This window comes from Sus scrofa, chromosome 10 (assembly GCF_000003025.6).
Source record: "Sus scrofa isolate TJ Tabasco breed Duroc chromosome 10, Sscrofa11.1, whole genome shotgun sequence".
Classification (NCBI taxonomy): Eukaryota; Metazoa; Chordata; class Mammalia; order Artiodactyla; family Suidae; genus Sus; species Sus scrofa.
In genome coordinates this window covers 17,261,605-17,276,626 of record NC_010452.4, presented here as the reverse complement: position 1 = coordinate 17,276,626, position 15,022 = coordinate 17,261,605, and the positions used below count along the sequence as shown (strand labels likewise).

General features: G+C 43.0%; 1 protein-coding gene across 1 annotated transcript in view; it reads right to left on the bottom strand.

Moving 5' to 3' along the window:
* CATSPERE (catsper channel auxiliary subunit epsilon) overlaps positions 1 to 8,226 on the bottom strand; it is an 86,745-nt gene extending 78,519 nt beyond the window's left edge. The window contains exons 1-2 of the mRNA XM_003130564.4: positions 8,105 to 8,226; positions 5,245 to 5,293 (exon numbers count right to left, since the gene is read on the bottom strand). Of these exons, the coding sequence (XP_003130612.1) occupies positions 5,245 to 5,293; positions 8,105 to 8,169 (114 nt within the window). The 5' untranslated portion in view covers positions 8,170 to 8,226. The remainder of the gene's footprint in view (positions 1 to 5,244; positions 5,294 to 8,104) is intronic.

The window sequence follows — 15,022 nt, the reverse complement described above, 5'->3', positions numbered from 1 at the left end:
TAGAACACTCTGGGATTCCTGGATCTGGATGTCTTCGATTCTTTATCTTTTGTGGGTAGTTTTCAGGCATTATTTCTTCAAAAAGCTTTCTGCCCCTCTCTCTCTTCTCCTACTGAGACCAATACAACCTAAATGTTAGCCCACTTGATGTTGTCCCATCTGTCCCCTAAGCTATCTAAATTTTTTAAATTCTTTTTTCATTTTTCTCTTCTGATTAGCTGAGTTACACTGCTCTATCTTCAAGTTCTTTCATCACTTCTTCCACTTCATGTAACCTGCTATTTAACTCCTCTATTGAATGTTTCAGTTCAGCTACTGCATTCTTCAGCTCTATGACTTCTATTTGTACTTCCTGTATTTTCTGTTTCTTTGCTGAGGTTCTCATTGCGTTCCTCCATTCTTCTCTCAAGTGCAGTGCATTTTTATGGCCATTACTTTAAATTTGTATCAGGTAAATTACCTATCTCCATTTCATCCAGTTTCTCTCCCCCGCCCCCGAGATTTTATCTTATTCCTTTGTGTGGAACATATTCCTCCGTTACCTCATTTTCCTTTACTCTCTGTGTTTGCTTCTATGCATTAGATGAAAACAGCACCTCCTCCCAGTCTTGAAGGAGTGGCCTTGTATAGGAGATGAGCCTTATTATTCAACTCTGCCCTAGCTCTTGGTTATCTCTCAATCCTTTGTAATTGTCCAAGCAGCCTAATTTATTTTTAACAGCTCCCAGTATCTGAATATGTGCCAAGAACTGTCAGTGTCCCAAAGGGAGAATCTGTCAACATCTAGATTCATAATGATTAGCATCTAGACCCTCAGGGAGAAGCTTCTTTTTTTTAGGGCTGCACCCATGGCATATGGAAGTTACTGGGCTAGGGGTCAAATTAGAGCAACAGCTGCTGGCCTATACCACAGCCACAGCCACAGCAATGCCAGACCCAAGGTGCATCTGCAACCTACACTGCACCTTGGGGCAATGCCAGATCCTTAAACTAGTGAGCAAGGCCAGGGAATGAGCTCACATCCTCATGGATACTATGCTGAGCCACATGGGAACTGATGGTAGCAGCTTTTTTTTTTTTTTTTCTTTTCTATTCTTCTCCTTTTTTTTTTCTTTTCCCATTGTAAAGCAAGGGGATCAAGTTATCCTTACATGTATCCTTTTTTTTTTTTTTTTTTTTTTTTTTTTTTTTTTTTTTTTTTTTAGGGTTGCATGTGCAGCATGTGGAAGTTCCCAGGCTAGGAGTCGAATCAGAGCTACAGCAGCAGGCCTATGCCACAGCCACAGCCACACCAAATCCAAGCTGTGTCTGCAACATATACCACTGCTCACAGCAATGCCAGATTGCTGACCCACTCAGAGCAGCCAGGGATTGAACTCGTATTCCTATGGATACCAGTCGGATTTGTTTCCATTGCGCCACGGCAGGAACTCCCCTAATAGCAGCTTTTAAACTGTACAAATATACACTGCCTGTGTGACAGCAAGCATAAGCCCCACTGGTCTCCAGAGGTGCTCCTTGGGCAGCAGTTATAAAAATCAGGACTCCAGACAAGTGTACAATCTATTTCAGAAATACCAATGACCTGTAATGAAGCAGAGGGAGAGTGCAAAGACGGTGTTCAACAACTTATGTTCTCTGGAAAGCACCTCCATATGTGCCAGCCCTGAGGCCTGAACCTCATGCTGAAGCTCCAGGAAAAGCCAAGAGGTGGGAAGGGATTTTTAAGTGCTTTCCATCAAGAAGATTCACAGAATATTTAATCCTTGAAATGTCTTACGTACACTCAATATTTTCTTTCTTTCTTTCATTTTTATTTTTATTTTTATTTTGTCTTTTTGCCTTTTCTAGGGCAGCCTCCCTCAGCATATGGAGGTTCCCAGGCTAGGGGTCTAATCAGAGCTGTAGCTGCCAGCCTGTGCCAGAGCCACAGCAATGCAGGATCCGAGCTGCGTCTTCGACCTACACCACAGGTCACGGCAACTCTAGATCCTTAACCCACTGAGCAAGGCCAGGGATTGAACCCGCAACCTCATGGTTCCTTAGTCAGATTCATTAACCACTGTGCTACGACGGAAACTCCTCTTTCTTTCTTTGAATATCACTTTCAAGCAGACACAAAAGCACTGGCTTTATCCTCTACTTTGTCTACCTCTCTTTTGTCTACCTTCTTTTCTTATAATCAGACTCTGGCTCCTAACATGCATTTCTGCAATGACATAACCTCATTGTTTTAGTGGCCAACTATCAATTAAAGATGAGATGAAACACTTCTGTCACCTACATAAAAATGATAAAGGAATGGTAGAGATGAAAAAGGTGATTTTTAAAAAAGACTAATAAAATGGTCAATCATAAAACAAAACTGTTCAAGAAAAAAAGGTGAGGTACTGAAACAAATCATAGTAGAGACATAAAATAATTACAAATAGAAATTTTAAGTGGTATGTAAAATTATAAAGAAATGGATGGCAATATATTTGAAGACAAATGTACATTTTAAAAGGAAATGTAGTTTACAGAGATTCCTTTTGCCTGGCTTTGAATAATGTAAATACAATAACATGCATAAATAGAATATGAATGTAAACTGATACAATTGCCTTGTAAAATCTTTTGGCACCATCTACTAAAATTGAACAATGCACAAACACTATGAATTTTCAGCTCCACTCCTAGGTATAGACTCAGCAGAAATGCATACATATGTTAACCAGAAGATAGGCATAAGAACATTGATAGCAGCCCTAATCACTGTAGGCTAAAATGGAAACAAACTGCAGTTCCCATTGTGGCTCCGTGGTAACGACTCTGACTAGAATCCATGAGGATGCAGATTCGATTCCTGGCCTTGCTCAGTGCGTTAAAGATCTGATGTTGCTGTGAGCTGTGGTGTAGGTTGCAGATGTGGGTTGGATCGGGCATTGCTTTGGCTGTGCGGCAGGCCAGGAGCTAGAGTTCTGATTTGACCCTAGCCTGGAAACTTCCATATGCCATGGGTGTAGCCCTAAAAAGACCAAAAAAACCCCAAACCAAACCAAAACAAAACAAAAAAACCCATGGAAATTACCTAATTGTTTATCTAAATAGAATGATGTATATTTTATTGTACGTTAATTCAAGAGAAGACGATACAGCACTGAAAATGAAAGATGTTGCAGAGAGAATCAGTCAAGTCTACCAATAGGAAAGAATAAAGTTCGGAAAGCAACACATCCATATACAGAACAAAGATGATACCAGAAAAAATAATAGGGAAACAATAAATTGTTTAATGCACGCTGGTTCATTCTATGGAGAAACTAATATAAATGCCTACCTTATATCACATACAATGTGGAGTCCAGATAGGATTTACGATCTTTATTTGAAAGGTAAAAATATAAAGTGTATAAAAGAAAATGTAGGATAAAAATCTTTGCAACTCAGGCAAATATTTTTCTTTTTTTCCTTTTTTTTTTTTTTTTTTAAATGGCTGTACTTGCAGCATGTGGAAGTTCCTAGGCTAGGGTCGAATCAGAGCTATAGCCACTGGCCTATAGTGCAGCCATAGCAATGCCAGATATGAGCCGCATCTGCAACCTGCACCATAGCTCGTGGCAACATCAGGATCCTTAACCCACCAAGCAAGGCCAGGGATTGAACTTGTGTCCTCATGGATACTAGTCAGATTCGTTTCCACTGAGCCATAATGGGAACTCCAGCAAACATTTTTCTCAAATTTAACTCAGTAAAAGTATAAATTGTAAGATCAAATAAGGGAGGGAATGGCTCACAAAAGTCAGCTTTGTAAAAACGATCGCATATCCATGGACAAAGTCAGTGGTTAGATATGTAGGTGAGAGGATAGGAAATGATAACTAAAATATTTATTTATTTTTTTTGTCCATGCCTAGAACGTCCATGTGGACGTTTCCAGGCTAGGGGTCAAACCCATGCCACAGCTGCCACCTGAGCCACAGCAGTGATAATGCCAGATTCTTAACCCACTGAGCCACCAGGGAACTCCTAACTAAAACATTTAAAACCAACATCTGACTAATACATAGATTGGAATGTAGATAAAAAACAGTAAATCAACAAGGACAGAAAATTAATAGAAAATGGGCAAAAGGCATGAGCAGGCAATTCACAGGAGGAGAACCTGCATAAAATATGGGAAAAGATGCTCCAAATCACTAGTCATCAGACAGCTGAAAATAACAGTAGCAATAAACTATTCCTATGTAGAAATGAGATGGGTAAAAAATGGGAAATTCAATAATACTCAATTTAGGTGAATATGCACCAGGGAAGAAGAGAAACTGTGATTGCCATTCTGGAAACAATTTTGCAGAATTTAGCTGAATTAGGTGTCTGTTTCTCTACGTCCTGGCAACCATAGCTGAAAAATTATTGCACAGATCCTGAAAAGGACATGTAGCAGGGCATCCATCACAATGTTGTCGGTGGTGGTAGGAAGCCATGGAGGCATCATGGGTCCATCATAGATCCATCATTAAGGAGGAGAATAGATTCATCATAGACACATACACCAGGAATCAGGGTGCATTAAGAGAAAATGAACTACACATAGTGTTGAATAAAAGAAGTAATATATAGAGAGGAGTTCCCATCGTGGCACAGCAGAAACGAATCCGACTAGGGACCGTGAGGTTGCGGCTTTGGTCCCTGGCCTTGCTCAGTGGGTTAAGGATCTGACGTTGCTGTGCCTGTGGTGTATGCCGACAGTTACAGCTCCGATTAGATCCCTAGCCTAGGAACCTCCATATGCTGTGGGTATGACCCTAAAAAGACAAAACAAAACAAAACAAAAAAAACAAAAGAAGTAACATAGAGAATGAAATCTATATCCTGGGTAACCATGCATCCTGGTTTGTCTAGACAGTTCCAGTTTATACCTGTTGTCCCAGAACAACTATTAATACCACTATCTTTCATTCTCAGTATATTGTATGGTCATCCTATCTGTATCATAACACCATTTTGTGAAGGTTAAATCACAAAAACATGCAAAACGACATGACCAGTTTTTGCTATGTACATATTTATATATTTAAAGACACTTATTAGAGAGGGAATTTATATTAGAAAGGTAAATGGGATGAAAAAAATAAAATAAAAATAAAAGAATGACACTGTACTGTACGACTGAGTAGGATTAACTCTGCCCTCTGCTGTGAGGTTAAAAAAAAAAAAACTAATACTTAACTATAGTGAAAACTATAATAGTGAAATACTTACAGTACTTCTGGTACTAAAAATGCGGTAGTTTGGGCTGTTACTGGAATACCTGCGGAGGAAAAGGTCAAACATGAATACTAAGACTTATTTCTCCTCCAAATACAAGGAATTCTGTACATGGCCAGAGCACACCGAGGCTGCCATGAGCTTTACATTACTGCCCAAATACCTGCTTAGAAAGTGTAGTCAAGCCTTAAAACTGGGAATATCCGTGACATTTGCCCACAACTCAAGGTGTGTTCAAGTTTGCTCAGTATCTGAAATCATTACACTGAGAAGTAAATAATTTCAGATCTTGCTTTTGTTTTAGAATAAAAACTGTTGATGAATATTGGCTCCATTTCATTTATAAATGGAGTTACAATAAAATGAAGATTGAAATAAAAAAACAGTATTTATTTGAAATACTGAAGTGAAGAGCAAATTTCTATGAGTCCTTGTTCATGATCATTTCTTGCCAGTATTCAGGGTACTTTAATTTCTGCCTATATGATCTTTCTACTGTCCAATAAAAATATGTGAGCCACCTATGTACTTAAAGATTTTCTAGTACCACATTAAAAAAGCAAGAAGAGGAGTGCTGTTGTGGTGCAGCAGAATTAAATCCGCTTAGTATCCATGAGGATGCAGGTTTGATCCCTGGCCTCGCTCAGTGGGTTGGGGATCCAGTGTGGCCATGAGCTGTGGTGTAGGTCACAGTTGTAGCTAGAATTCTGGGTTGCTGTAGCTGTGGTGTAGGCCGGCAGCTGTAGCTCCGATTTGATCGCTAACCTGAGAAACTCCATGTGCTGCAGATGCGGCCCTAAAACAAAACAACAACAACAAAGAATAAAAAGAGAAATTGATTTTAATAATAAATATTATATATATATATATAAAAGTAATCTTTTCTTTTGTACTACATCTTTGAAATCTGGTGTACATACCACATTCACAAAACATCTCAATTTGGACTAGTCACATTTCAAGGGCTCAATGGCCAGATGTGGCCAGTGATCATCATAAAGCATCATCTTAAAATTCCTTCCCCTTCTCTTTGCTTCAATAATCTAGTTCCTGCTGACATTACACACTTAATTGTCATTAGATTGCTCCATCACTAAAATCTTAAATCAGAGGCGATTTCTGTATGTGTAATTGCTGGGGTATCACTACATAACTCCTTTCTCATAATTATAAACCAGAATTCTCAATTCTCATTAACAGATGTCAGTCACATACTGAAATATATTTTGGTATTTTTAATGAAACATCTTATCTATCTGCAGATAAAAATATGTTCATGGGAGTTCCCACTGTGGCGCAGTGGTTAACGAATCTGACTAGGAACCATGAGGTTGCGGGTTCGGTCCCTGCCCTTGCTCAGTGGGTTAAGGATCCGGCATTGCCATGAGCTGTAGTGTAGGTCGAAGACGCGGCTTGGGTCCCGCATTGCTATGGCTCTGGTGTAGGCTGGTGGCTACAGCTCCCATTCAACCCCTAGCCTGGGAACCTCCATATGCCGAGGGAAGCGGCCCTAGAAAAGGCAAAAAGACAAAAAAAAAAAAAAAAAGCAAAAATATGTTCATGGATTTTCATTTCTCCCTATAAATTAAAATGAAATATATTTTCATCAAAGGTCTTTTTTCAAGTAAATATGAACCACATCACACTCATGACTATAAGACCTCTTTCGTTATAGGAAGAAAGACAAAAACCCCAGCGAAGAGAAGAATACAATTGGAAGATTAAGTATTTTAACTTACCAAATTAAAGTGTGTAACCTAATTCGTGAATGAAACCTGGTAGATAAATGCTAAAACGACCTTCTCTGACAAGCCCTTTTCCCTCACTTTCTCCTTCATCAGCTTCCAGCTCCTATTAAGGCTGTGGACAGGGTATGGAAGGAACAGTAGCTAAAGGAATCATATCTACCTTATTAACTTCATCACAGACAACTATAACACCTTCTCATCTTGCTTCCTTAATTGTATCCAATATTAATGTGTTGCTGGGAATGGATCTGGGATGTTTACAGGTATGGATGGGGGTACAGAGGGCCCATGTGCTAGGTCTGTTTTTTTAATGAAAAGGACTCTATCATCTCACTCTGGGACTGTGAGAATGTATCTTTCTTGTTCTCTCTAGTGTATTCCCACTCTACCAGTTCTTCAAATCAAAGAGACTTCTCGACTTACCCCTTCCTTCATCTCCTGAGAGATAAGTCCCTCCCTGACTTCACTTTTCCTCTCTCTGTGGACCCTAAAAAATGATTCCTTTGGGTCAACCATTTTCACTCATCCTTCTATGCCCATCCAGGAATTGGTCCTAGACAGGTCATACTCTTGGACACGTGACAGAAGCCTGTGCTAAATCATTCACGTGCGACAACCATATATTGCGGGCAGCACAAATTACCTACCCTGCCGATGGTACAGTGTACGTTTTACAAAGCACCTTTTCACAAGTCATTCAACTGCCACTACCTACTAGACGCCCTAGTGAAGCGTCCCTGTCCCCCATTTCTGGGGGCGACTTTTCGGTTCTCACGTGCTTCTCTCCTCTTTAGCAAAAGGGGTGCAGGGAGAGGAAAGGACCTTCGGGATTGCGGGAGCAGGAGGGTCCGCCGTCCCGAGGACTGTGGTGTGAAGGTGCTGCATCCCTACTGCGGGGACCGGAGGAGACAGTCGAGTCCCAGCAGCACCATCCTTTCCCGCCCTTGGTTATTGAAAACCCCCTCGGAAGGGGCGGCGGGGAGCTGGGGCTGGAGATGGGGGACTTGGGGCGCGAGTCTGTGGTCCTCAAGGGCTGAGGCACCGGGATGGGCCCCTGCCTGCCCGGCCCCGGGGGCGACCCCAGCCCGCGCCCGGCGTCTCTCTACCTCCACAAGGCCGAGCCGCAGCAGCTCAGCCAAGAAAGCAGCACCGCCACTCCTCGGGCTGACATGGCGCCGGCGTGTCGCGCCCGCCGGTCCTCGCGCGCTCCGTGGGCCGCTCACCTCCAGGCGAGGGTGTGTGCGCATGCGTGCAAGCGGGCGCGCGCGCGGGGACCTGGGCTCCCCTCCTGGAGGCGAAAGTGTAAATCAGATTCTAGGAACAGCAAACGTCGAGGTACGTGGGAGTTCCCAGGCCAGGGATGGGACCTGAGCCACAGCAGTGGAAACGCGGGATCCTTAACCCACTGAGCTACCTAGGAATTCCTGAGCTAGGGTTTTGAGGGGAATAAGGTAGTAGAACCACTTAGGAAAATCCCGATTGATTGAATAAAGGTGAAACTTGTAAGTTAGAGTATATTTTAGCCTAAATCTTTGTCGGGACAGTATATAACCACTACAATAGCTCTTAGCCGGCAGTACTTTCCAGGGAGCAGGTGCTCCATAAATGAAACAAATAGTAACCTGTGCTCATTGAGCACCTGCTTTATGGCAAACACTACCTCGTGCGTGCCCTTGAGTATAAAGAAATAGGACAGCATTCTGGTTTGCAGAGGGATTTGTAATCTTCTAGTAAAGCCAAGCAAGATAAACACATAGTATTATAATTTATCTGTTTACTAGTTGGTAGACCAAATAATCTGAATCCTTGACTACAGTTGTATCTTTTTTTTTTTTTTTTTTTTTGGTCGTCTTTTTGCTTTTTCTAGGGCTGCTCCTGGGGCATGTTGAGGTTCCCAGGCTAGGGGTCTAATTGGAGCTCTAGTCACCAGCCCACACCACAGCCACAGCAACGCGGAATCTGAGTCCCGTCTACAACCTACACCACAGCTCAGGGAAACGCCAGATCCTTAACCCACTGAACAAGGTCAGGGATCGAAGCTGCCACCTCATGGTTCCTAGTCGGATTTGGTAACCACTAAGCCACGATGGGGGAACTCCTACAGTTATATCTTCATCCCTCTTGATATTAACAGTGCCTGGTGTAATCTTATCTTGTAGTAGGTTCTCAGTATTTACTGACAATGAATCATTGAATAAAAGTAGTGGAATGCACTCTAAGGACTATAAGAAAGTGGGAAAGAGTGGAAAGACAAAAAAAAAAAAAAAAAAAAAAAGTAAAACAGCATTATGTTACCAGCAAAATGGGTTTATTTGGGAGTAGCAGAGACTTGCAATTTGGTCACTGCTGACTTGAAAAGTGTATCAAAATATTTGTTTTATTTATTTTGTCTTTTTGCCATTTCTTGGGATGCTCCTGCAGCACATGGAGGTTTCCAGGCTAGGGGTCAAATCAGAGCTGTAGGCACCAGCCTACACCACAGCCACAGCAACGCCGGATCGTTAACCCACTGAGCAAGGGCAGGGACCGAACCCGCAGCTTCATGGTTCCTAGTCGGCTTCATTAACCACTGCGCCATGATGGGAACTCCAAAAGTGTATCAAACTATTTTAGAAAGATTTTCAATATAGGTTAAAATAGAGATAATTATAAATTTAGTTTTCTCTTGGAGTAGAACATGATGGAAGATAGTATGAGAAAAAGATGTATATATATGTATGACTGGGTCATTATGCTATATAGCAGAAATTGACACAACACTGTAAACCAACTATATTAAATGGAGTTCCCATCGCCGTGCAGTGGAAATGAATCCGACTAGGAACCATGAGGTTGAGGGTTTGATCCCCGGCCTCGCTCAGTCGGTCAAGGATCTGGCGTTGCTGTGAGCTGTGGTGTAGGTTGCAGACTCGGCTCAGATCCCGAGTTGCTGTGGCTGTGGTATAGGCCGGCAGCTGTAGCTCCAATTCCACCCATAGCCTGGGAACCACCATATGACTTGGGTGCCGGCCCTAAAAAGCAGTAAACAAACAAACAAAAACAAAACAAAGAAAGCCATTATTTTTATTCAGAATAAAATTCAAAAATATAGAGATAAACAGAAAAATCACCTTTTGCGAATAGTCTGTTTAATGGAGGCTTTGCGATTACAATAATCATTACCTTCTAACATTAAAATGTAAGGATGCCAACAACAAATCAAACCATTATAGAGGTTTCAGAGAGCAGGGATCCATAGCATCTCAATGGACAGATGGAGGGTCAAATAGAGTAAGAGGAGCCCTTGGAAAGTGTCCTAGAAGTAGTGAGAAAGAGGAAAAACAGCATTCTGACATAGCTTTGCAAAGCTTCATTTTCTTTCTTTCTTTTTTTTTTTTTCTTTTTTGTCTTTTTGCTATTTCTTGGGCCGTTCCCTTGGCATATGGAGGTTCCCAGGCTAGGGGTCCACTCGGAGCTGTAGTCTCCGGCCTACGCCAGAGCCACAGCAACTCGGGATCCGAGCCGCGTCTGCAACCTACACCACAGCTCACGGCAACGCCGGATCGTTAACCCACTGAGCAAGGGCAGGGACCGAACCCGCAACCTCATGGTTCCTAGTCAGATTTGTTAACCACTGCGCCACGACAGGAACTCCCAAAGCTTCATTTTCTTATTTGCTCTGGTGACTCACAGGCAAGTCTGGAGAACAAAGGAGAGGGGCTCACTTTTATTAAGTTTTAGGAGGAAACTGGGGATGGTTGTTTTGAACAGAAGTTCACTGGAGAAAAGCTAGAGTCCAAGGTTGTGGCAGTTTCTCATTGGCTGCATGTGGTAGTGCAGGGTTGCTGGGTCAGGGAGGGACCTTCCCTTTCTGAAAAGCAGGAGATAAAATTGCTCTGTGAAAAATGTTCTCCCTTACATCAGAAGAAAGTAACACGCTTATCTTCTTGCCACTGGTTATGCAGGCCACAAGTAGCAGGTGGGTGAGAGCTCTTTCTTTAGGGCTTCCTGACTCCATTTCAGATGAGGTTTCCTTTATTTTCACACTTCCTCTTCTGATCACGATCTTTCCTCGAAAGCATCACTGATAAGGAGTCAGGTTTTCAGAGTCCCCGTGGTGGTTCATTGGGTTAAGGACCCGATGCTGTCTCTCTGAGGATGCCGGTTTGACCCCTGGCCTCGCTCAGTGGGTTAAGGATCCAGTGTTGCAGCAAGCTCCAGGTCCCAGATGAGGCTCAGATCCACTGTTGCTGTGGCTGTGATGTACGCCTCATTTGCAGCTCTGATTGGACCCCTAGCCTGGGAACCTCTATATGCTACAGGTGTGGCTGTAAAAAAAAAAAAAAAAAAAAAAAGTCCAGTTTTCTGCATTTAGAGGTTGTGTTCCTCAGGGCCAGGAGGAACCTTTCCTGGTTGCCAAGCTCCTGTTTTAGAGGGAAAGTGCAGACTGAAAACCACTGAGGCCACATTTGAGTAACAAGGGATTTAGATGGGAAATCTCAGGCATTTCCCAGCTAAAGTCTCTTATCAAGGTCATAAACATTGGAGATTGTCTTGAGGCACCGAGCTAATATCACCGTATTGGTGGTAGCAAACCAAAGTCAGGTCCACTCACCATGCACAGTAAAGCCAATCTACTGACACTAGGTTGTGGTGCCAGGAAAGTGTAGCATTTATTGCAGGGAGCAAAGCAGAGTCAGGCAGCTAACGCTTCAAAGACCTGCACTCCCTGATGGCTTCCAGGCAAAGGCTTTTAAAGACCAGATGAGGGAGGGGGAGTGTGGGGTGCGTGCTCAGCTCATGGACAGTCTTCCGCTTGGTGGGTGGTGAGGTCATGGGGAGTCAACATCCTCAACTTTCCGGTTCCACCTGGTCTAGGGTCTATGTGGGCAGCATAGAGTTAATGTGTACCTGGCGGGGGTTTCTGCAAAACAGCTCCAAGGATATGGCTCGGGATATTATCTCTAACCCTTGAGGAAGAACTAAAAGTACTTGGGGGTTCCCGTCATGGCACAGAGGAAATGAATCCGACTAGGAACCATGAGGGTGTGGGTACAATCCCTGTCTCGCTCAGTGGGTTAAGGATCTGGCATTGCCATGAGCTGTGGTGTAGGTCGCAGATGTAGCTCAGGTCCTGCATTGCTGTGGCTATGGCCGGCAGCTGTAGCTTTGATTCAGCCCCTGACCTGGGAATCTCCATGTGCCGTGGGCGTGGCCCTAAAAGCAAAAATAAATAAATAAATAAATAAAAATAATAAAAGTACCCGACTTTGTTTAATGACTCGACTGCTATTATTTTCTCTGGCTTGAATGTTTTCCTTTCTGCATTTTCTCACTTCTCTGATTAAATATATTTTTTAGAACTCAGGGAAGGCCTAGGTGGCTAACATTTTCCTACAGCCAAGAGGTAGGTGGAGGGCATGGATGAGGAGGGAGGTCTGCCCTGGGAGGGCCTCATAGGGTCCTGCTTGGTTACACTGGGTTCATTGTTTTTACAAAGATTTAACAGGCATAAAGTTTACAAATGATTATGCAAAGCAGAGTTAAAAGTAATATGACAGGTTCAGTTTGAATGATGGTCCTAAACCCAGAGCCTAAATCTGAAGGTAAAGCTAAATAGGTCATCAGGTGAAATTTATTGTAACCAGTGGGTTAGTTCTCTGATCTTGTGTAATTGCATTTTTATCTCTCCAGAGCCATTTAACCATATGTAACAGGTGGTATTTGCTATTAAAAAAAAAAATAGCTTCTCATTCAACAAGTATGTAATCAAGGGCTATGTGATTTTCCAAAACTACTTTAGCTAATGAATCAAGTGATCTTTGTGGGGCTGTAGAATTGGCTAGCTCTCCTAATGCTAGGGAGAGATTTTTGATCATGCATTCATTGGTTGTTTTTTTTTTTGTTTTGTGTTTTGTTTTTGGGCCGCGCCTGCGACATATGGAAGTCCCCAGGCTAGAGGTCAGATGTGAGCTACAGCTGCCAGCCTACACCACAGCCACAGCAGATTGGGATCCAAGCTGCGTCTGTGACTTATACCACAGCTCACAGCAATGCCAGATTCCGGACCCATTGAGCAAGGCCAGGGATCGAACCCGCATCCTCATGGTTACTAGTTGGATTTGTTTCTGCCGCACCACAACAGGAACTCTCAATCACGCATTCGTTGGAACTAATACTGACCTAGAGGAGAAAGTCTCTCCCTGTGGAGGCAAACTCAGAGTCAGGTAGGCTTCCTGAAAATTCTCTTTTAAGGGGGCGTGATGGTGCGGACCAATGGGAGATTTCGAACATCTTTGTAGCTGATGTCAAGGGGCTGCTGGGTGAAATTAGCAGCAGGACTTGGGATTAGTGAAAAAATTCGCTAAAGGATGAACTAAAGGGTCATTATTGTCGTGAATGCAGTGAAGTTTCTGGTGGTCGACCCAACAATTAGATACGTTTCCCCCTTTCGTAAGAAGTTGAAAATGCAGGTAAGAGCACTGTCTTTCTGGGAGGAGGTAGAGGAAAGGGTGAGAAGAAATAGAAGGAAAAGATCCAGTCACCTGGGGAAGGTGTCTCCTGCAGATTTTACCTGCTTCAATCCCTGGTCAATCTGACTCAACTGTCTCCAGCACTTGTTATAGGACTTCTTTAGCTGCGAGAGCCCGATCCAAGGCTGGAGTCTCTGATGTTTTGCTGTCTTGGGTTAGTGAGGAAGACTCTGGGGTATTCCTTTCCAAGGAAATTCAAGGGTGGTCTTTGTTCCTAATGATTCCAAATCAAAAGGGTGGGAGACAACTGGAAACATTACTTTGGAGATTGGCAGTCAGATAATTAAGGAAACCAGAAGAGTTTAGGATCCAGTCTAGCTTACAGGTGTGTAACAGAACCTTCAAGGAAATTACAGGACAAGAATCTAATATCTACAAAGGTGCAAACATAATTTCTCTTTCCATAATTATCCTCCCTTTTATAAAAAAAATACTCATAGTAAAAGTGATTTGTTTGTATTAAATTTGGACTGATGATTTACGTAAATGCAGCAAGAATAGAGATTGACAGTATAAGCTCTTTTTTTTTTTCCTTTTTGTCTTTTGTCTTTTGAGGGCCGCACCGGAGGCATATGGAGGTTCCCAGGCTAGGGGTCTAATCAGGGCTGTAGCCGCTGGCCTACACCACAGCCACAGCAATGCCAGATCCAAGCTGCGTCTGCAACCTACACCACAGCTCATGGCAACGCCAGATCCTTAACCCACCGAGCGAGGCCAGGGATGGAACCCACAACCTCATGGTTCCTAGTCGGATTCATTTCCACTGTGCCACGACAGGAACTCCCGTATTAGCTCTTTTTAAGATTACTTTGCCGGAATCTGACAAGCAAGAAAACTAGGCTGTGTGTGTGTGTGTGTGTGTGTTTTGTCTTTTGAGGACCACACCTTCAGCACATGGAGGTTCCCAGGCTAGGGGTCCAATTGGAGCTGTAGCCACTGGCCTACACCTCAGCCACAGCAACTCGGGATCTGAGCCATGTCTTCGACCTACACCACAGCTCACTGCAATGCTGGGTTAAGGACCCACTGATTGAGGCCAGGGATCGACCCTGCAACCTCATGGTTCCTAATGGGATTCATTTCCACTGTGCCACGACAGAAACTCCCAAGGTAACTAGGTTTATTTTTTCCAAGAAGTTCCTTAAACTTGTCTGGTCAGCAGTTCCCAGGGGGTGTGGTGGGTTAAGGATCCAGCGTTGTCACTTCTTTGACATGGGTTCTATCCCTGGCCCTGGAACTTCTGCTTGCCACCGGTGCGGCCAAGAAAAAAAAAAACTGTCTGGTCATTTCTGAGTCTATGTAGCTCTCTCTCAAATATGACATTCGAGTCAAAGCCTTGGTAAAGTAGTCAATATTTCTAATTGTATCCTGTTGTAAGAACAGGTTGTAATTGAATGCACATAAATAATTAACAGTATTGTCGGGAAAAGAATACTTAAGAGTTTCCAAATTCTTAAGGAATTAGGTAGAAAAAGATAAATGTTTCATCTTTGCTTTACATTTCATCGGATT